Source organism: Aptenodytes forsteri, unplaced genomic scaffold (genome assembly GCF_000699145.1).
Source record: "Aptenodytes forsteri isolate BGI_AS27 unplaced genomic scaffold, ASM69914v1 Scaffold403, whole genome shotgun sequence".
NCBI classification, from domain to species: domain Eukaryota; kingdom Metazoa; phylum Chordata; class Aves; order Sphenisciformes; family Spheniscidae; genus Aptenodytes; species Aptenodytes forsteri.
The window spans coordinates 94,532-115,776 of NW_008795248.1; the positions used below are offsets into that span (position 1 = coordinate 94,532).

At 51.4% G+C, this 21,245-nt stretch overlaps 4 protein-coding genes across 5 annotated transcripts in view; 2 read left to right on the forward strand and 2 right to left on the reverse strand.

The window, feature by feature from the left end:
• LOC103898530 (zinc finger protein 721) overlaps positions 1-21,245 on the reverse strand; it is a 165,826-nt gene that overhangs the window by 66,165 nt on the left and 78,416 nt on the right.
• On the forward strand, positions 5,462-11,322 carry LOC103898517 (zinc finger protein RFP). Of its 2 annotated transcripts, none has more exons than XM_009278793.2 (7): positions 5,462-6,099; positions 7,209-7,301; positions 8,102-8,332; positions 8,579-8,601; positions 8,938-9,050; positions 9,676-9,705; positions 10,206-11,322. In XM_009278793.2, the coding sequence occupies exons 1-7, from the start codon at positions 5,677-5,679 to the stop codon at positions 10,799-10,801; spliced, it is 1,509 nt and encodes a 502-aa protein (XP_009277068.1). In that variant the 5' UTR covers positions 5,462-5,676; the 3' UTR covers positions 10,802-11,322. The 2 variants fall into 2 exon arrangements, with proteins under 2 accessions (XP_009277068.1, XP_019327482.1); XM_019471937.1 differs by having other exon boundaries at positions 8,168-8,332.
• On the forward strand, positions 11,875-17,549 carry LOC103898526 (E3 ubiquitin-protein ligase TRIM39). The gene is given in 7 exon segments (XM_019471931.1): positions 11,875-11,955; positions 13,125-13,184; positions 13,186-13,230; positions 14,329-14,448; positions 15,369-15,391; positions 15,920-16,035; positions 17,029-17,549. Coding segments are annotated over 7 exon segments (966 nt in total).
• The window catches only part of LOC103898516 (zinc finger protein RFP), a 4,214-nt gene continuing 1,829 nt past the window's right edge, over positions 18,861-21,245 (reverse strand). The window contains exons 3-6 of the mRNA XM_019471938.1: positions 20,821-21,051; positions 20,601-20,623; positions 20,207-20,322; positions 18,861-19,421 (exon numbers count right to left, since the gene is read on the reverse strand). Coding sequence (XP_019327483.1) covers positions 18,907-19,421; positions 20,207-20,322; positions 20,601-20,623; positions 20,821-21,051 — 885 coding nt within the window. The 3' untranslated portion in view covers positions 18,861-18,906. The remainder of the gene's footprint in view (positions 19,422-20,206; positions 20,323-20,600; positions 20,624-20,820; positions 21,052-21,245) is intronic.

A 21,245-nucleotide genomic window follows, 5' to 3' on the forward strand; every position in this document is an offset into this window, starting at 1 on the left:
TATTTCTTACAAAAAAAGCCTCCCCCCCCCCCCCCCCGATCTTCGCCCTCAGCCTCTTATTTGTATTTTTTTCTAAATTCTAAAAGCTTTACATCAATTACTAGCATCTGACTTAAGACTAAGCTGAGAGAAAAACCACTTTTCAAATGAAGGTAGTGTTTCTCCCAGCTAAATGGCCCTGCTCACAGCAAAATGCCGTCCTCCAGAGATCGAAGCTTTCTTACACCGGCAGCAGATGCAGGTGCCAGGCCCATCCGTCTCCTGCCGCTGCGGATCAGCTGGTGTTAGACGTGAAAGCTCTTCAGCTGGCCTGCTTGCAATCTGCAATGAGCCTGCTCAAATTTTGCATTGAGCCTTTTTTTTTCCTCTTGGCATCACGCCTCACGAGGTACTTTCCAGCAATGACACCTCTGTGGGCAAGCTCAGGCCACCCTGAAATTGGTTTCCTCCTGCAATAGAGAAGCTGGAAAGACCCAGAACGGGTTTTGAGCCAGCCGTGGACCAGGAAGCACCGTTGGTGTTGCAATAGCAAAGAGCCTACCTCTGATGCCAGACAACGGTGCCATGAAACAAGGGACTTACTTCTTTCCTCTCAGGAATGAATTCAGGCCCAACTGCAGCTTCTGAAATTAGAGCAAGAGGCACTTCAATCTTCCGTGGAGGATAGAGAAGACAGAGTCCAGGACGATGCTGTAGGCGCCCATCAGTTTTCCTTGGCAGAGGATGGGGGAAGAAAGGAGGAACATCTCCTCTTCCTCTCTCCCATGGGAGGGTGATGCTCAAGGGGTGTGGGGAAGGGAGAGTGGGTTTGTATCTTCCCCAAATGCATCTTTTTGGTGGGTCCCCCTAACGCATGACCCACCGTCGACTCTTGATGCTCTTGTCCCACTCTCTACTTTCCTTTACCCACTTTGGTTTGCCCTTGGCAGAAGAGGACAGAAGCTGAAAAGCAGAAGATTGTGACCAAATATAAGCAGCTGCAGAAGTTCCTGGAGGAGCAGGAGTCCTTTTTGCTGGCCCAGCTGGACACAGAGATAATGAACACACATGAAGAAATCCTCACCAGGCTTTTGGAGGAGACCACGAGCCTGGGCACGCTGGCTGGGGAGATGGAGAGGATATGCCAGCAGCCAGGCTGTGAACTCCTGAAGGTGAGACCCCAGGCTTCCCAAAATTACTGTGAAGGCACTGATTGAGCACCCGCTTGGTCTCCGGCTCCCAAGTTTTATACCCCAACATGCTAAAAGAGCCACTTCATTACAGTGGGACCTCGATACTCCAAGGGGAGGTATTCCAGGTCACTAAGTCTCTTTTTCTCTCTCATCTAGGACATCAGAACCACCTTGTGCAGATATGCGGTCCTTCTCCTATCAAAATTTCACCACAACAGAGCAGCTTTATGGCAGGATACCAGGAGAAATCACGTAGCGACGGGTTGGCCCTTCTGCAACACGGCCTTTGGACTTGACTGAGGACGCTGGGGTTTGGAAGAAGGGCTCTTCCTCTCTGCTTAATTAATGATAAATTCAGACACGTACTGGCACCGACGACTCAGTCACCTGCATGAGCTGAACGAGGAGGACAGGGTTCCATTTCTGAAGGGCGCAGGTTCCCGCGCTCTCAAAGTGAATATCTGGTGGGGGCACGTTGGGGAAGACTCTTAAGCCGTTGCTGAAGAAATAGCTCAGCGTAACAAAAATGAGCATCATCCTGGAACAAGTTGTCAGGGTGCACAAGGGCTGGTGGCTCCCTATGGAGCCGCACGCAACCGTACAGGGAGTGGAGACATCACCAGCCATAGCCCCATTCCACGCACCTGAGCAAGGAGGACCAAGCAGGGTTTGGGAAGAGCAGCTGGGGGCAGCCCAGAGCATCAGGCAGGTCCATGGGCAGGAGGCAGGGCTGGGGGCAAGCCAAGAAGGCAGCCCATGGGGTGGACCGGCAGGGTCCACGGCCACACATGGATGCTCCTCCAAAGCAGCTTGCAAAAGGGCTAAATGCTTCGAGGCCTAAATAGAGCCCCTGGACCATGGGCAGGGGGTGGGGGGTCCCAGGTGGGGCAGCTCAGGGATGTTAATTCCCGTCAGGACCCTGACACAGCCACCTCATCCTTTCCCAGCTGAAGCAGATCAATAAACATCTACAAGGGCGATGTGTGATCATGTTGTGTAATTTGCTGTCTAAGATCATAGAATCATAGAATCATAGAATCATTGAGGTTGGAAAAGACCTCTAAGATCATCGAGTCCAACCGTCAACCCAACACCACCATGCGATGCGCATGGTGATGCGCGATACGGTGCAGACCCATCATCTTCCCTCCGCTAATTTTTCCCACTGACTGCTGATAAGACATTGAGTAGCAAACTACAACCAGGCGTAAATACATCCCCTCTTTCCTTCCAGGTGCGAGAGGGAAACGTTCTCGCAGCCACTCAATATTCCCCCTGAGCTGGAAAAGAAATTCTGTGATTTCAGAGAGAAAACCGCAGTCGTCAAGGAGGCCATGGAGAAATTTCAAGGTACCATGCGCAGGTCCAGAAAGGAAAACGTCATCGTGCCTCTTGGTGGGGAGGGATGGAGTGAAGCCAAGTGAAAGAAATACATCCTGGTGGTTGAATGAGGGTTTTTTTTTCAAGATCCAATAATGAGATTGCAAATGAGCAGCGAGTGTTCATCTGATATTACCTGCCTGCTGCTGCTGTTGCCTGTTGCATTGGGTCCCACACGTTTCACATGAACTACGTGGAGATAGTGTCTTGCTGCTCTCCCGTGCTCCTCATCGCAGACACGCTCCAATGCATCGTTGTATTCGTTTTCTTTGCCGCAGCCCCTCTGTGCGTGGGTGAATTTCATATGCGTAGTCCTGTTTTTCTCCTCTCCTTCCTCAAGTTTCTCTACATCCCCCCAAGCCTGTTCCTGATTCTCTGGATTTTTGCAGAAATCCAGAATCAGACCAATTTATCTTTCTGCCTCTTTCTCTTTCCTCTGGGCATACTGGAGTTCAAACTTCCTTTAACAAGTAAGTGAACCGAACATGTGCCCAACCAATCCAGCACATTAAATCAAAAAATAGAGTAAAACAAGCTTTGCTGCCCCCAAAAATTAACCTAAAGTGCTCTGCTGCTTCCTTTCCTCCTTCTCCCATCCTGGTCCCACCACGAGACAATGCCTGGAGGCGTCCCAACCGAATTGGATGGATGGAAACAGAGAGAAAAAGCCCTCTGCCCCCCAAAATCTGCTGCAATGAACCTGACTCTCTCTCCACCTCCAGCACAGATGACGCTGGACCCAAAGACGGCCAATGCTCAGCTTTAGCTCTTGGAAGGCTGCAGGGGCATGTAGTGGGGAAGCTGTGAGCGGGACCTGCCCTCCAACCCGGAGAGGTTCAAAGTCCATCCCTGCGTGCTGGGCTCGAGGGGCTTCACATCGGGTTGGCACTGCTGGGAGGTGGAGATCTACGGACAAGGTATGTGGGCCATCAGGGTGGCCAAGGAGTCGGTGCCTGAAGCGGGGGTATGGGCACTGTGTCATAGCAGAGTTGGGTACAAGGCTCTGACCTCTCTTCATGTCACCCCCTTGACCCTACACAACGTCCCTCAGCGGATACGAATCTGCTTGGACTGTCAGGAAGGGAGGGTGGTGGGTTTTGATGCTGTGAGCAAGGCACGGATCTTTGCTTTTCTCTGGGCTTCTTTCAAAGGGGAGACAGTCTGCCCATGGTTCCTGGTGATGGAGGATGCTCACCTCAAACTTTTTTCCCAAAGCACAGGGAAAAAAAACCCATCCACTCACCCCTGGGAAACACACCAGGGTCTGAGTTTTGTCCCAGTTCCACCATAAGACTCTGCAGCTCCTGGTGCTACAATAAACGTGGGCTATGCAAAACGTTGCGTGGAGCAGGAGCTCTGCAAAGCTTTTGCATGGCTCCGAGCTTTGATGACCCTCCAGAAGTTCCTGTCCTGGGCTGGAGGTTCTGGACAGCCTTAGACCGACCCATCTCTCCATCCCAGATGCTACCATAGCTGGAGATGGAGCCACTGGGCAGAGGGGAATTGGTGGGACCAGAGAGACCGTATGCCAGGGCCAACCTAGAAAAGGAATCGCGGGAAGGGGGACTCCCCAGGCACATCCCAACCTCAATGATTGTTTACATGTTTAATGCAAAATACAGACATAGCTGCTGGAGCTGGCACCTGCCCTGCCGTCAAGGACAACCTCTTTCCCCCAACCCAAGCCTCAAATGGAAGGGTAGCGGTGTTCAAGTTCCTTTCCTTTAGTGGAAAATGGGACCATTTCCCTGCCTTAAAATATATTTTGATGTTTTAATCACTAAATGACTGTTCCTGGGTGCCTGCAAACTCGCACCGATGGGGAATTAAAAGTAAATGTGCAATTCTAAGTAATTTCATCCTTGTGTGTTTTTTCTTTTTTTTTTTGGGTGGGTTTTCTTTGGAAATTGCTTAAAATAACTGGAGGAAGGAAAAAAATCATCCTTGTTCCTCTCTAAAACCCACTGCACAGGGAGGTGATAAACCTGAGTTTTCTGCACTGTCAAACACAGCAAGTCTGTACAAATAGAGGCAGTGAAAAGTCAGCAGCAATCCAGGAGTTGGAGTCGTTTGCAGCTCGGTTGGACCCTGACTCAATGTGTAAGGGGAGTCAGAATTGGGAATAAACACACAGAAATGGGACTGCTCCTTTTGGCGTTGGCTCAACGTGATCCCTGACGCACTGGGCTTTGGTCAAGCAAGAGATTGGACTTTTTCCTTGAGAATATAAAACAGACACAGGGGTTCAGATGAAGGTCCATCAAGCCCTTGTCCTGTCCCCAAAAGTAGATGCCTAGGAAAGCAGATAAAAGCAGGGCAAGGATGACGATGGGCCCAGGAGCTCCGCTTAAGCAGCCTAAATGGATAATTAAAGAATTACAAGGTTATAATGAGAGGCATGGAGAGATTTGATGTCTGGCTCTGTCCTCTCTCTAACCCTGTTGGGCAGTTGCAGATAGTGATATAGTCCTTCCCCTTTCCAGGCTGGATAATCCCAATCTCTCGCCATCCATCCTGGCCTTCAGTTTGGTGGCCTGGCACTGTCTGCCTTGTACTGGGAAGCCCCAGACTGGTCCCCGTACCCAGCTATGGCCTCACATGTGCTGATGGAGGGGAGAAATCCCTCCCCTCTCCACTCTTGCTAACGCGGCCCCGTATGGGGTTGATATCTTTGGTGCATGGTCCCACCGCTGACTCATGGACAACTTGTCACCCCCAAGACCCCAGAGTCCTGTTCCATGGTTGGTCCTGGTGCAAGAGGGTATCCCACCCCGAGTTTCATGAGATTTCTCCCCAAGCACTTCTCCAGCCCATCCTGGTCCCGCTGAAGAGCAGCCCTGCCCTCCAGCCTCTTATCTGCTAACTCACATCTGGCTCAGAAAGTCAACTGAGCCGAAACCAGTGGGAGGCTGGCAGGAGGTGAGGAGGAAGCACTGTGCGTGCTCGCTCCCTTCTCGCTCCTCTTCAAGCCTCCCGTGCCGCCGTTTCGTGGCGTTAGGGCTGGGGGTTGATTTCCCCCGTTTGCAACGAGAAAACGGCCCAGCCAGAAGGAGGAACGTCCTCCTCTTCTTCCTGCCAAGTGAAGCTCATTTGATCCTATCCCGGAGGTAGGTTGGGAAGGGCCATGGCTACGCAGAGCCCATCGGAAAAGCTGCACAGCGAAGCCTCCTGCTCCATCTGCCTGGCTTATTTCCAAGACCCCGTCTCCATCCACTGCGGCCACAACTTCTGCCGGGCGTGCATCACCCGCTGCTGGGAAGGGCTGGAGGTACATTTCTCCTGCCCACAGTGCAGGCAGACGGCTTTGCAGAAGAGTTTCCGTCCCAGCAGGGAGCTGGCAAATATTGCCGAAATCGCCAGGCAGCTGAGCCTGCGGGCAGGAGGAAGAGGAGCAGCGGGACGGGAGAATTTGTGCAGGCAGCACCAGGAGTCCCTGAAGCTCTTCTGCAAGGAGGACCAGCAGCCCATCTGCGTGGTGTGTGACAGGTCCGAGGCTCACCGCTTCCACGCCGTGGTCCCCGTTGAAAAAGCTGCCCAGGAATATAAGGTAAAGCCCAGGGATGTGCTTGCAGCTCCCTCAACCTCACGGAAAATCCCCTTTCAGGGTCGAAGCGCAGCCGTTCGGGTGCACCTGCTCTCCGTACACCTCTGTGGTGCAGCTGCAAATGGGGATCTTTGGGTGTCACTTACCCACGTGCTTCCTGTTTGCATTTTATTGCATGGACATTTGTTTTTCGCAATGTTCCTATCAGGGTTTCACCCCCCCTCCCCCCCCCCTTTAATTTATTAATCTTTGCCAACAGCCTGGGAGAAATTAAAAAAATACCTTGTTAGCCTTTTTCCTCTTTGAACTCTGCTGTTGCCTCAACTGTACTGAAATACTGACAATGATTAATATTCAAAACGTAAAAATGCCCAAGAATTCCTTTTTTTTTTTTTTTTTTTTAACATGGTTACATCAGTTATTGAGGGCAATTCTGCATATTTGTTCCTCTATTCACCGTTTCTTTAGTTTCAAATACAGAGAAATAATTTTCTCCTGCCTTTTCCCCTTCTCTGCTCCTTTTCTGTTTTCCTGCTAATCCGAACCTGTTCTCGTCATCTTTCTCACCAAGAGGTCGAGCACTTGGCAGAGCCATGCAAACACAGTGCAACATCGTGCAGCGTTAACAGGAGGAACTCCTTGCTGCAAGATGTTGCTGATGCTGAAGGTTTCTGTGGGTTCAGAAAGCACTGATATAAATGCACGCTAAATAAATCCACTGAGGGTTATTAAATACAGAGATATTTATCCCAGAGCCACCAATTTCCAGAGGCTGCAAGTGTTTTTGAGGGAAATCTCACTACGCACTTATCTTGCTCTTATATGCTTCCCGGGACATGGGCTATCGATTACTGTTGGTGTTTTGCTCTTCTGCAGGATTTTTCCCCGATGTTTGCAGCGAGGTTGGTGTTTGCAGGTTGCATTTTCTTTGCGCAGATCTTCAGAACATCGTAGGTCACTTTTGGACCTTCCTCCTCCTCCAGCTTTTCTCCTTGCAGAGGACCCAGTGTTTAGGCAAAGCCTCTCCCATCTAAGACGAGGGCAGAAGTAATTTTAGTGGAGAAAAAGGATTTTTCTCAGCTCCTCCAAGAACATCTTTTCTTCTTCCTCAGGAAGAAATCCAAGCCCGCCTACAGGCTTTAAAGGAGGAGAGAGAAAAATACCTGGAAAGCAGAAAAACCGGAGTAAGGAAGAGCTCGTACCTGGTAGGTGCCCTCCAGCAGGAGCCTGGGGGATCGTGGGTCTCCCCCCCCCTCCCCCCCCAAAGCTTTGCTGGTGTATTTTGAGGCCAGATCTTGCATATTTGGTTTGCAGAGTGTTGTGCCATTTGCTCTGGGCACCGGCCAACCCTGTGTTTATCTGCTGGGGTTTCACATCAGCTGGAGCCTGCACCAGGGAGATAACATTGCAGCTCCTCCGCAAGGGAGCTGGCGGGGCAGACTGCCCCCAGCCTGGTATAGAGAGATGGGCTGGAAGGCTTTTTTCCCCCTAAACTCTCTATATATCTCCCTCTTACAGAGCCCAGTTGAGGTTGCATCTTTTGGTTTTGCTTCCAGGCTAAGCCTCCTGGATAGTCCCTGCTACTACCTAAATCCCCAGAAAGAGGGTTTACTGTTAAATTCACCCTTGTATTGACTGAGTATCACTGAGGACATGGTATCCTAGAACCAGCCTGGTGGCCTTGAAGCATTAACCTGTTTTTCTTGGGCACGGTGAGATTTTTCTGTAGCCCCCATCATCTCCTGCCCATCTTGCAGAGCTTCACTGGAGGCTACTGTGATTCCGTCTGCAAAGGTCTGGGGTTGTTGCAGCCCCACAGACTGCGTCAGCCTCAGAGATGTGACACTAATAGAAACTAGAATGATGTAAAAATAATCCATGAGGGAAGTTTTTGCTAGTGTTTCAGGTGCTAGAGTCGTAGAGAGGTCACGCCATGCCTTCTGCTGCGTGGGGAGGTCTCCCGCCCCTCTTTCATCCCCTTTGCCCTCATCCCTGATCCTGGCAGGAGAAAACCAAAAATGAAGGGAGGAAGATAGTGTGCGAATTCGAGCAATTGCACCAATTTTTGAAGGACCAAGAGTGCCTCCTCCTGACCCAGCTGGCAGACCTGGACCGGGCCATCACCAGGGTCCAGGAGGAAGCAGTGGTAAAGGTCTTGGAAGAGGTGTTCCACCTCGACACCCTGATCTGGGAGATGGAGGGGAAATTCCAGCAGCCGCCAAGCCAATTCCTGCAGGTGAGAGCCCAAAGCATCAGGGCTGGTTGGGAAAGGAGGGACAGAGCAAAGCCTGAGACCTGGGAGCCAAAAATTCAGCCCCGTTGGAACTCCCTGGTGTCTTCTAGCATTGCGGCAGGTGGGATCATCACATGGGTAGCGTCCTTCTTTGCTACTGCATTGCCATAAAAATATATAACTTTTGTTAGAAGACACAACACTTGTTCCGCTTCCCCAACTGTCTCTCCTCTCTCTTCCCACCTTTAGGACATCAAAAGACTCTTGAATAGGTAACGTGGCTCCTTCCCACTTTACCCACACTCTGATGCTTGGAGAGGTCTGGATGCCAACTGGGTGAATCCTGAGGTCGGGGTTTCAAACCAGATGGATGCAGTCGATAGCTCAGCCTCCCACAACGGTGCTTTGTTTGACAAAAATGTCCGTTCAGCGACTGCCCGGGGGAAACCAACTGCAAAGAAACAGGGCAGGGAAAAGGGGGATTTTATTTGCTCCTGGATAAGTATCCTCAGCCCATCCCATAGCTTCTCCTGGATTGTTTAATGAGAACAAAATGAGCAATCAAATATATCACACATGTCTTTTACCCTCTTTTGCTCTCTTCGCAGTTGTGAGATGAAGTTCAACCCTCCAGTGGAGATTTCCTCCGAACTGGAAAGAAGACTTGAGGACTTTGTTCAGAGAAATGTCCTCGTGAGAGGCATGCTGAGGAAATGCCAAGGTACCGAGCAGGGTTAAGAGAGGGCACGTTGCCTTTTGTGCCTGATATCTGGGAGAAACTGGGTTCTTGTGTGCCGGCTGCTAATGCAAAACCCACCTAGTAACTGTTGTAAATGAATGCAGCTGAAACTTTTAACCAGAGAAGGACACTGACAGTTTTTCCTGGGGCAAAAATAGTTGGGAAGTGGAGAGGAGAGAAAAACAAGCTCAGCAAAGGAGTCTCCTCTCCCACGTCTCACGTAAAAAAGCAAATTCAAACAGAGCTGCTGGTGTGGTGTCCAAGCTGGTGGGAAAATTAAAGTTCATGTGGGAACAAAGCCAGGGAGGGGATGCTACAACAGGGGAAGAAATCCATTGCAATGTCTTTTGGAGCTGAGCTTAGCTTGGCCAGGAGGTTCATCTGCCCTGGCTTTGGGAGAGTTGTATAGCTATCACAGCATAAACACCTGCACCAGAGCAACTCAGCCCAGAGCCTTTGCACCCGGCCAAGCCCTCACACCCTCAATATTTCCCCTCCCAAGTCTCCCATTAGCTGTTTCACCTCCCCAGCCTGCATGATAAAGCTAAGCTGCAGCCAGTTTGTCTGACACATAAACCTGATACCATGAAATCTCTCTCCTCTTTAGACAGCCTGATGTTTAAATTGCAAGAGCCAAGTAAGTCGATGGTAGTGGGTGGGAGAAAATGGGGTTTTGGCTTGTGGAAGAGATTCCTATGGAAAAAACAATGCAATCCCCCCGGGGAGAGGAAGGGAAGGGTGACAGCATCCTGACGTTGATGGTCCTGGTGTATCCAGGGGCTGAGATATGGTCCTAATAAAGCCAAATGCCCCTCTGGGACCTGAAGAAAGGGAACACCCGAGAAGAGCATTTGTACTTTCCCTTCCCACCCCATGAATTTCCCACCATCCCCTCCCCATGCCTCTGCTCCATGCTTTGTCCTCTCCCCCTTCTCCTTCCACCCAGGGGTATCTCTGCTGGGGGACCCCAAGCCTAGCGCCAGCCCCAGACCTGCCCGTGCCCCCCATGAAGCATCCAGAGCTGGGAGAAACAGGAGCGCGGGGCGGGTCCCAGATGCTGGGAGGAAAAGAAATATCTCGAGCCTCTCCTGGGGCCAAGCCCTACCTCCAGTACTCTGGTTCTCCCTTGTCCTGCAGCCAACGTGACTCTGGACCCGGCCACGGCTCACCCCAACCTTCACCTCTCCGAGGACCGAAAACAAGCCAGGGGCCAGCTGACTCAGCAGGACCTCCCGGACAACCCGGAGAGATTTGACTTCGAACCCTGCGTGCTGGGCTGCGAGGGCTTCACCTCAGGGAGGCATTTCTGGGAGGTGGAGGTGGGACAGGGGGGCGTCTGGGCCCTGGGGGTGGCCCGAGCGTCGGTCAAGAGGAAGGGACCGATGAGCCTCACCCCCAAGGAGGGGGTCTGGGCGCTGGAGGCTTATCACTCACTCACATCCCCCCGTGCCAACCTGCGCCTGAACCCGCTTCCCAGGAGGATACGGGTCTCCTTGGACTATGAAGGGGGGAGGGTGGCATTTTTCAGCACAGATGATGATGCTTCCATCTTGGTTTATACCAGAGCCTTGTTCAACGGGGAGAGGGTCTTCCCCTGGTTCAAGATGGGGATGGGGGCTCGTTTGCAAGAAATCACCCAAACCCCACCCTCAGAGGACCAGTCGGTGACGGGGCAGCTGATGTCCCCCCTGGACTGGGTAGGATTCAGATCTCCCCTCCGAATCTGTCCTTGAGATGTCTGTCAATCAGACCTTAACGAAAGGGACGTCTCCTGTGTGGTGCCAGCTGTTTGCTGTGGTCGCTCAGAGCATCTCACCAAGCTAACTTGCTGCTCCTCTCCCACTTCCATCTCCATTGGGAGCTTTGGGATGGCACCTGTACAGCAAGGATGGGGAGATGGGACACCAGCAGACAGCGGTGAGGAGAAAGGATCAGCCGGTATGAGGTGATGGAGTCAGCACATCAGAAGGGAGGGAACATCGAGGGGTTGATCAAGGATGGAGAGCACTCAGGATTTTCAAATGTGTGGTCTTTTTTAATTTATTTTGCCTTTAACGGACTGAATCCTCCTGTTTATATCTCTTTCCAAAGTGTTTTCTTTCTGACATCAATTGCAAGGCAGATGCAGTGTCTGTTTCGCCAAGGGAGGTGGCCTTTCACTACAAACTGGCTTGGTTTGGGGAGCCGGTCTCTATCTCTGTCTACGTTTCTGATATTTATTTTAAATAAAAGAACATTTTGTTTTGCACTCTCCACTTTCTGCCTTGCTATGGATGTATTTTTCTGGATTTCTTAGCTTTTGGGTCAGCAAGATTAAGAAAAGCTGCACAGGATGGGGACACCTCGCTTACCTTTCCACCTTCTCGTGGTGGACCTCCCGTCATTCAAGCCCCCTTTGCAGGCAGTGAAGGGAAACAAAGCCACCTGGAATGCAATTTTCCACACCATTACACACGTCCAGCTTCCTGGATAACTCCCAAGAAAAGCCTGTTTCTCCCTGTTGGCTGTTCAGGAGCGTCAAGATGGGATAAATCGTACCAGAGGCTCCTGTGGCTGTGCTGGTTAGATATTTCTCGACTACAAAAAGCAGCTGGAGTGGATAGGTGAAATACAAGTTCTGGCATTTTTGCCTAACTCACCTACATTGATTCCCTCAAAAACTGCTGCTTTTCTTCTGAGGAAACCCAAAAGAGGAAGAGGCATCACCAAAATAAATACACGTTATTGATTATAGAACCGAGAAGAGGAACCAGAAGCAAGAGTGGGAGGGAGCGGGCGATGTTGGGCTCAGAATAACAGACGAGATATGAGGGGGCACCCCGTGATGAAGCCCCATCTCACCATCCCCACAGGTCCCATCGAGGGCAAACTTACGGCCGATATTTCGGTGCTGCTCTTTGTCACGCTGTCACATCTGCCCTCCATCCACGCTCAGTCCGGTGCATCGCTGTCACTTGGTGTTGGGAAACAGGGGGGATCCCGCCGCAGGATAGGCATCTGCTTTCTGCAGAGCCAACCTGAAATCACTGCAGGAGCTCACGCATGAAGATTTATTAAAAAAGGGCAATCAGGGCTACTGGGAAAGGCTTTTGAGCAAAAAGCCTTGAGTATTTTTTGCTCTTTCTCCCATCTCATCCCCTTTCCCTTTGCCACATCTCTGGCAGGGAGGAGCATGATCCTATGCGTCACCTTGTATGTTGGGTCCATGTCCTGACACCGATTCGAGCCCAGCTGGGAAAGGCAGAGGAGAATACGAATAGGCAGGCTGTCAGCGCAGGAAGGACCAAAGAAGAAAACCTGGGTGAATCAGGGGAAAAGCTCCTGAACTGTTCTGCAAGGACACATTTGTGGGTTGCTGGAGGTCCCTGAACCACCGTGGTCCCACCACGCTCCTCTCAGAGGCACCTGCTGAGAAAACACCGAACCCCAATAAAACTCGGTGCTTTGCTTGGAGGTAGAGATTGATGTTTTTCTGACTCCTTCAGGGCCACAGGTTCCCTCCATGTCTCTGATCCCCATCCAGCTCTCTCCCAGCTCCAGCTCTCTTTCAGGGTGTCCCTTCGCTCTAGAAATCTGCAATGCAGATGTCTCCACCCCAGCCGGTTTTCCAGGCTCTGTAGACGCTTTTAGGGTGCGACTCATTTGCCCAACCGTAGGCACCTAATTTTGAGATGAAAGGAGCTCTGCCCTAGGCTCTGCTGACAGTGCAGAGCCGCTCTCCACCCAAGAGCAAAGCAGCCCAGCTCAGACAGAGGTGTCTCATTAGATGCCAACATTCACCCAGTTACACCCACCTCTTGTGTCTGGCAGGACAGATTGTCTCCCAACCTGCTCACCCCAGGCCATGCTTCCCTGGGAAGTGGTTGCAGGGCGTTTGCTTCCAGTCCTGCTGTTCCCGGAGTGAGCGACCCCCCCTGCGGCTCTTCCTGATGGGAATAGTTTGCTGGAAATGAGACTCGCTTCTCCAAACCTGGCCAAGTGATTGCAGCTGGGAGAGTTATCTCAGTTGGTAGCCCTTCAGCTGGGTCACAGTGACCCTGTCTCTAAAACTCCCAGTTGCTGCCATGCCAAAAATATATATATTTAGCCATGGAGCTTAACGAAGGATCAGTGGGTTAGAAATTGCTTAGAAACATTTCCCTGTGAGCTCAGAGCCAGGACAGTGCTTCTTGGAGGGCATGTAGTGATGGGCGGCTACAGGCACATTCGTGGCAGGGGTCCCAAGGACCCCAACTTGTGCCCCTTTACGTGCATTGAGTTGCAGCCCCTCTTCCAGCACCTACAAGGTTCTGGTTGCATATTTCCCTCCCCATTTTCTTATGCTTTCCCCATCCGTGGTCCCACCAAGCTTCAAAAGCTCCTCACCCTCTTGGCAGCCTGAACGTCCTTTGCCTCCAGCCCTTTCCTGGGAGGGCTGATGGTTTTTCCTAGTGCCCAGCCCTAAAAGGAGAGGGACAAAAGTGGCAAGGTGACTCCAGCAGCTCCCCAGAATAAAAAGCTGGAAGATTAACAAGGAAGAAACATGATGCTCCCAGCAGATCAGGCCAAGGGTGTCACCACCTCCTGCCCAGGAGACATGGCACGAAGAGCTGACTCGCCGGCTCAACGCATCTGTGCTGCAGTTTTACCCAGGACTAGGAAGGAACAGGAAGAGAAAGATCCAGCCCCATCAAAGGGATAAAAACAACAGTTTTTTTTAGTTTGCTTCAGAAGAAATTCAGGCGGATATTAAGTTTTCTGAAGGAAAAGAGAGAAAGTATCCGAGGAAGGACAGCTACCCTGGAGTGCAGAAAGCTGGAGGATCTGGTAGGTGTCAACCTCCCTGACCTCTCATGTCCCTGGGCAGTAATACACCAACTTTAGGGTCATTTCTTTAGATCCTTTTTGGTTGCTTTGCACCGCTGCTGTGCTGGTAAGCGCAGGAATATCACAGCTTTCTGCCCAAGTTCATGCAAGTGTGTTTGTGGCTTTTATCAGCATCTTTCCTTCCAAAACCGTGTTGCTTTTTTGCATCGTTTGATTCCCCCCCCCCCCAAATTTCTCCAGGAATTCAAGAAAAGTTAGGAGGGATTTGGGTTCACAGGTGATCTCCTCCTGTGGAAAATGCCTTTCCATGAATTCCTCATGGTATTTCCCATCCCACTGCTCCTTCGTTTGCATCTTAAAAGGGGATGTTAGAAGCTGAGCCCTGGCAGACGGTGCTCAGATTTTAGGCACGCTGCAGGTCCCAGGAGGACATGAGCTCTTCTTGCTTTCACAGCTGGAAGACCTGAAAAATGAGATTGAGAAGAGGCAGGCAAAAAATGCCACCAAACTCTCGGAGGAGATTTCCCAGCTGGACACCCCGACACAAGGTCAAGAAGAGAAGAATCAGCAATCGGTGAGTGAATTCATCCAGTTTACAGCTTTTCAAGGGAAAATTGTAGGGAGGGTCCTCCCCACCAGGTAGCTACTGGCTTAATTAGTTGGGCTTTCCTAGTTCCAGTTTGCTGCTATTCCCCCTGTAGATCTGAAAACCCCAAGGGGATGAGGAGAGGGAGATTTGCAGCCTGGAAAGGTGGAAAAAAAAAAGGGAATGAAATCACTGTCTGTGGGAGGGAATAGTGAGGGCTGGTGGTTCCCTACAGGATGGGGAGCTGAGCATGATAGCGTAGGGAACAAGATCATCACCAGCCTTCACCCCATCTTCGCGGTACCTGAGAGAGGGGAGCGGAGCAGGGCAGGGCAGCCCAGAGCATCAGATAGGTCCATGGGCAGGAGACAGGGCTGAAGGCAAGCAGCCCATGGGGTGAATCAGCAAGGTCCATGGCCACGTTCCTCTGAAGCATCTTGCAGAAGGACTAAATACCCCAGGACTGAGCTTAAACAGAGCCCCTGGGCCATGGGCAGGGTCTCAGGTGAGGCTGGTCAGAGCCATTAATGTCTATTAGTGCTGCTGGGGGCCCTGGTAATCTGCAATGGTCTAATGGGATTATGGAGCAGACAGAGCCAGTGTCTCAGAGGTGTCCAGTGAAAGGATGAGAGGCAACTAGCACAGGTTGCAGCAAGAGAAATTTTTTCTAGATTTGGGGAAAAAATGTTTTCCTCGTGAGCGTGGTGCCTCCCCGGTGCAGGGTCCCTCTAGGTGTGGGCACCTCCATCCCTGCACAGACTCAGACCTTGCCTTGACACAGCCCTGAGCAGAGGGTTGGAGCAGAGACCCAAGAGGTCCATCCCCAACTAAACAACTCGGCATTGCTGTGATTTAAGGAGAAAAGCTCACGCTGACCTTCGTTTCCTCTTTCTCCCTTCTTTCCCTAGGATGTGAAAAGCACCCTCAGCAGGTACGTGGCCTTGCCGAAAGGCTGTTTCATGAGCTTTTCAAAGAGCGGTGACCACGGAGGAGAAAACTCATCGGTGGCTGCTGAATACACCTCTGCTTCAGGGAAACTGCAAGAGTCTGGAAGGGTATTTTGGGGACCACCGCTACATGCTTGTCTCTTGGTCATTTCTGGGGATGTGCTAATCAAAGGAGCTTTAGTCTCAAAAACCTCCACGTTGGCAAAGGCTGGCTTTAATTTCACTGCAAAATCTTGGCTCTTTCCTCTAGCCCAGTCCTCAAGCTGGACCTTTCTCATGGTCTCATAAAAAATAAAATTCTCATGGTCTACATAAAAAAAAAAAATTTGGAAAAAGATTAATCCAACAGGGAAATTTGGCCTGTACTTTCCTTGAGGTTTGGGTTGCCAAGGGGGTGAGATGAAAAAAAAACAACACTGCAGCAATACCATCACCTCATTTCTGGTGGCATCAGATTTCCTGAAATGATGACAATCGCCCCGAAAAGTGTGGGTTGTTTTTTTTTTCCTCAGGTGTGAGAAAGTGACTTTCCAGCTGCCAGTGGATGTTTCTCCACAGTCAGAAGAGAGAGTCTGTCATTTCTCATGGAGGAACAGCGCTCTGAAGGAAACTCTGAAGAAGCTACAAGGTACTGAGAAGGGCTTGAGGAGGAGAAAAAAATAGGCTAGCCGTATTCTGGGGAGAGCTGGAAGAGCTGAGCTGCCCTTAGCTCATTCTGGATATACTTTGGGAAGAGAAATACTGCAGAGGGAAACCCTGAGATGGAGGAGAGGAAGAGCAAAGGGCTTTTCCTGGTCAGAAGAAATGACAATTTGATACCCACTTAACGCCTCATTTATCGCTATGTTTTGCCCTAATTCCTGGAAGATGCTGGCGGATGAAGGATGGGCTGCTCTCTGGCTTGGCTCCCCCTCCAGCCTAGCCTTCCCCAAAATTGGCTTCTGCTGAGAGTGAGAACGCAAGAGCAGCCGTACCTGTTAGATGAAGGTGCACTTAGCCCAAAGTGGACAAAAATAGCTGCTGAAGGAAGAATACGAAAGTTAGGGCAACCCGACAAGTTTTCTCAGCCCTGCAGCTGGAGCCTCAGCATATGGCTGGAGGAAAATCCACCCCAGGGCAGAGCCCTTGCCTTGAAACCTAACTATTTCCACGAAACAAATACGGAAAAGGATTGACCCAATTCATCGCCCTGTCTTCAGGTTTTAGCTCTTTTTTTTCAATCACACGCTCAGCCGAACCTGTCTGGTCCTGTCCTGTGGGTGACGCTTGCTGTAGGAGATGACCTGCTCGAGATTTTGCTGGTTTACATCCCACGTATCGCTTTCCTTCATTGTTTTTCTCCCTCAGCAATTATTTTTGACCCGACGTAACCTAAAATCTGCAGGGATGTCTGCGTGAGTCTGTTGCCATTGCTGTGCACATTTTCCTTTGGGGTTTTTTTTGGGTTAAAACCAGCTTTTCTGCTTCACGTACGGCACCCTTCCCCTTCTTGGGGATGCTTCCATCTTGGGATGCTTTTGCCCCTTGGATGCCAGCCTGGGTCCTGCTGGCCCCCTCCAAGCCCCCCGCATCCCTGGGATGCTCAGCCTTGCTTCTGACACCCCTGTCCCCCACCCCACAGCCATCGTGACCCTGGACCCTGACACGGCTCACCCCGACCTCATCCTCTCCGAGGACTGTAAGAGCGTGAGACGCGGGGAAGGACGACAGGACCTGCCTGATAACCCGGAGCGATTTGACTACTGGCCCTTCGTGCTGGGATGCCAGGGCTTCGCGGCAGGCCGGCATTGCTGGGAGGTGGAGGTGGGGGACGGGGGGGATTGGGCTGTGGGGGTGGCCCGCGAGTCCATCCGTCGGAAGGGGCATCTCAGCCTCTGCCCCCAAGGAGGGATCTGGGGGGTGGAGAAGTGGGGGGGACAAGTTCGGGCGCTCACCACCCACAAAGTGACCCTCCTACCCCTCCGTTGGGTGCCCCGGCGGGTCAGTGTCCACCTGGACTACGCCGGAGGGACGGTGGCATTCTTTGATGCGGATGAGGGGGGGCTCATGTTCATTTTTTCCCGTGCCTCCTTCACCGGGGAGAGGGTTCGCCCGTGGCTCTGGGTGGTGGGGGCCAGGTCCCAGCTCAGGCTGTGTCCCTGAGACGGGCAGCATCCCCCCCCCCCCCCCCCCCCCCCCCCCCCCCCCCCACGTGTCCCCCATGCTACCCCTGGGAACAGAAGAAATGGGGGCTTTGGCTTTTGTGTTTTCTTCTTCCCCACGAAGCTGGGAGACTGATGTCCAGGGACAAGAGATAAGCCTGAGAAAAATGAGGCAAAGAGAGGGGAAAAGCTCTAGAGAGGGGACCCTGGGGCGTAGAAATGGGAAATAGTGGGAAAAGGGGAAAAATTCAGTGACAGTAGTAGAAAGGTTTGCCTGATTAAGTATAGATGTCCCCATCTGAGCTGGTCACCTCCAAACCAAGGTGTCCAAACTTTACCTCCCCCCCTCACCCTAAAACAGACAGTTTCTCCCTTATAAAGGCTCCTGGGGTGGCCAGTTCAGATGCAGACGTCTGCACTGTGAGTTTCTGATGTCGGGTGAGGTTTATCCCAGCCTTCAGTGCTGCAGTGTGGAGTCTTACCAGTGTGGTATCTTTGCTGATGAAAGTTTGCAGGTGGCAAAGCTCCTGAGCCTCAACTGTTTCCTCTCTTCTCCAAAAATTGATATTAGAAACCTCCATGATGTAGACCATTAATAATAAAAAAAAAATAGATGATTTTCTCCTCCGTGTCTTTCCCTCTGGTTGGGACTGCCAGCAAACAGGAGAGCAGCGTGGCACATGGCTTCCAGGGATGTCCCTAGGTCACCTGCATGGGGCTTGTGGACCTTTCCGGGTGCAGGCACAGCCGACTCACAGGCTTTGTGCAAACACCAGGAATGGTATTTAGTTAACCAAAACTCCAGCTCCCCGCCTTGGACCTGACAGCCCGAAGCAGCAAATAACCAGACAGAGGAGAACGTTACAGCACGTAAGTCTTTTTACTTCATCTAAAACCGTAAGACCGGAGAAGCAGTCAAGCTGGTGCAGGATGCTGTGCGGCAGACACGGCTCCATTTGTCAGCCACCGATGCCCCAAATTTGGAGATGACCATTTGGGACACCAACCCCCCCAGAAACGCTCAACCCTTTAGCATCGCTGAGGGTAGAAAGAGGCCAGAAAGGCCAACTAGGACTTTAGTAGACAGAAGTCCTTCAAAGTGCTGGAAATAGGGATGTTGGGGACATAAAACTTGTGTTTGGGTAAGAAGGGAGAGCTTCAGGGACACAGTGTGATCTGGGACCCCTCGCTCCACACCAGGAACGACCCCCCCAGAAATGCTCAACCCTTTAGCATCGCTGAGGGTAGAAAGAGGCCAGAAAGGCCAACTAGGACTTTAGTAGACAGAAGTCCTTCAAAGTGCTGGAAATAGGGATGTTGGGGACATAAAACTTGTGTTTGGGTAAGAAGGGAGAGCTTCAGGGACACAGTGTGATCTGGGACCCCTCGCTCCACACCAGGAACCAGGGATGAATACTCTCCCCTTTAAATGAAGCCGCTGGGAAAGTGAATATCAGGGCCTTCTTATCAGCATCAAAAAATGCCACCTGACCCTTTTCATAGTCCAGGGAGACCCGGACCCTTCTGGGGACCTGGATCTGGTATAGCGGGATACGCTCAAGGGAGGTGAGAGCCCAGAACTGACCCTCGCAGAGACCCATAGACCAGAGCTCCATCTCGGGGCTCACAGCGGTCTCTTCCCTCCTCTTCAGGGACTCCCTGGCCACTCCTATGGCCCAGGAGCCTTTGGGTGTCACCTCCACCTCCCAGCAGCATCTCCCCGAGGTGATGCCCTCACAGCCCAGCACACAGGGATCGGTGCCAAACCCCTCAGCGGATGGGTCCTGCTGGGCATCTTCCCACCTCACGCTCCTCCCGTCCACCGACACGACGAGCTGGGGGTGAGCCGTGGATGGATCCAGGGTCACCTTCACTGCAAGGGGCAGAACATAGAGCATCAAAGGAAACCAAACCATTTCCCATGGCCTCAGGTTCTGTCTCACTGCTGGGGCGGAGCGGGGAGGTCCTGCAGCACCATCCAGCCCATTGCTTGGGATGCTCTGCCCTTGCTGCAGGGGCAGACATGGGTTGCTTTCCCCATCCCACAGGACCCAGGCAAGCATCAGAAGAAGATTCCCAAGGGAGCAAGAGAACAAGCCCTGAGGCAGATGAGTAGGAGACCCCTACCCTTTTTTTGTGCCAAAAATGCCAAACTAGGCATTTGTTCCCTGAACATACTGATGTGAGGGGCAGGCTCAGTCTTTGTGCAGTCATTAGCAGCTCTACTGAAAGAAATGAATCCATCAACACATTGTGGTGAGGATTCCCTGACTCCTTATGGTGTTTTGGGCCACCCCCACCATTCATTGTTTCGTTCAGACATGGCAGCATCTTCCCCAGATGACCCTCCAACTCATGGCCCATCCCATGTTGGGCTCAGCCTTTCCTTGGTCCTTCCCACTCCCTCACCTCCAGGAGATGTGGACTTACTCTTTTCAGGCAGCTCAAACATCAGGATATCTAAAAAGGGGAGAAGATCTATCAGATACTGTAACATGCAGGTATGAGTGTGAACATGAAAACGGAGGGTTTGTTCTGCCATGCTGAGATCACATATATAATTGCAATAAAATATAATTTATACTCTAAGAAAAATAAATATAATTTATGCTCACACAGGTATTGCTCCATCTCCCCACCCCAGCCTAGGCACAATACCTTGGAAGCTCCTCAGAGTCTCCTCTAGAGCAATATTTTTCTCCTTGAAGTGACTGATTTTCTTTTCTAGCTCTGGAAGAAGCAGCGGGGGCTGCTGGAAATTTTCCTTTTCAAACCTAGAGAAGGAGGACAGAACGAAGAGGTGAGGATGCATCTTCCCAGAGAGAGACCAAGAAATCTTTTGTGCACACCCATAGCTCAGAGGAGCTGGTGCAGGCTTTAATAAATCTGCTGCACATTCAACGATGGGTGAAGACACCTTTGCTCAAAGCCTCTGTCCACAAGTATTTGACTCCCAGGTGAGGTTTTGTAACCTGTACCTGTCCTGTCAAACACAAGGTCCAAACTCCCTCCCCAGCCTGAGATGGAAGGAGAAGCTCAGGAAGCCCCATACCTGCTCAAGGTGCCTCTGATGTCCTGGAAGGGAGAGAGGGAAGAGGAAACTCGGTGAATGGGTCTTGGCAGCAAAACATCTACTGAAACCTCAACAGCATGGGTGTGGCTTTGGAGCTGAGCACAGCCTGGGTTCGGCAGCATCATGGGACAATACCCAGAGCCGGAAAACAGCCTGGAGCCAGGTGGTGATAACCTGGCTCCGTTCCCTTCTCCCTCACCTGCAGAAATTTGCTCGCTGGTTGCTGGCACTTCTCCTCCATCTCCTGGATCAAGGTATCCAGATGAGAGATCTCCTTCGTCAGACTAGTGATGTTTTCTTCCTGCATTTTCTCAATGTCCCTCTCCAGGTCCCCCAGCTGAGCCAGCAGGTGACGGGCATGGTCCTCCAGGAAGAGACGCAACCCTTCGAACTTGGAGAAAACCCTCTGCCGCTCAGCTTCGGTCTTCTCCTGCAAGGAGGGGACACAAGAAGGGAAGGGTAGGGTGGAGAAGGATGTGGCAAAGTCCCACGCATGCCAGTGACTGCACATCTAGAGAGTCAGTGTCTCGAGTATCCTATATCCTTTTTATGTATATATATATATATATGTATATAGCTTTGCTATATATATATATATATATATATATATATATATACATTCTG

What these genes read in the sequence shown, in the direction of transcription:
- LOC103898517 (XM_009278793.2), top strand. Translation starts at nt 5,677, where the DNA reads ATGGCTACGCAGAGCCCATCGGAAAAGCTGCACAGCGAAGCCTCCTGC. An exon ending in TAAGGAAGAGCTCGTACCTG is followed by an intron (nt 7,302 to 8,101) that starts GTAGGTGCCCTC and finishes TGATCCTGGCAG; the next exon opens with GAGAAAACCAAAAATGAAGG. An exon ending in GTTTAAATTGCAAGAGCCAA is followed by an intron (nt 9,706 to 10,205) that starts GTAAGTCGATGG and finishes CTTGTCCTGCAG; the next exon opens with CCAACGTGACTCTGGACCCG.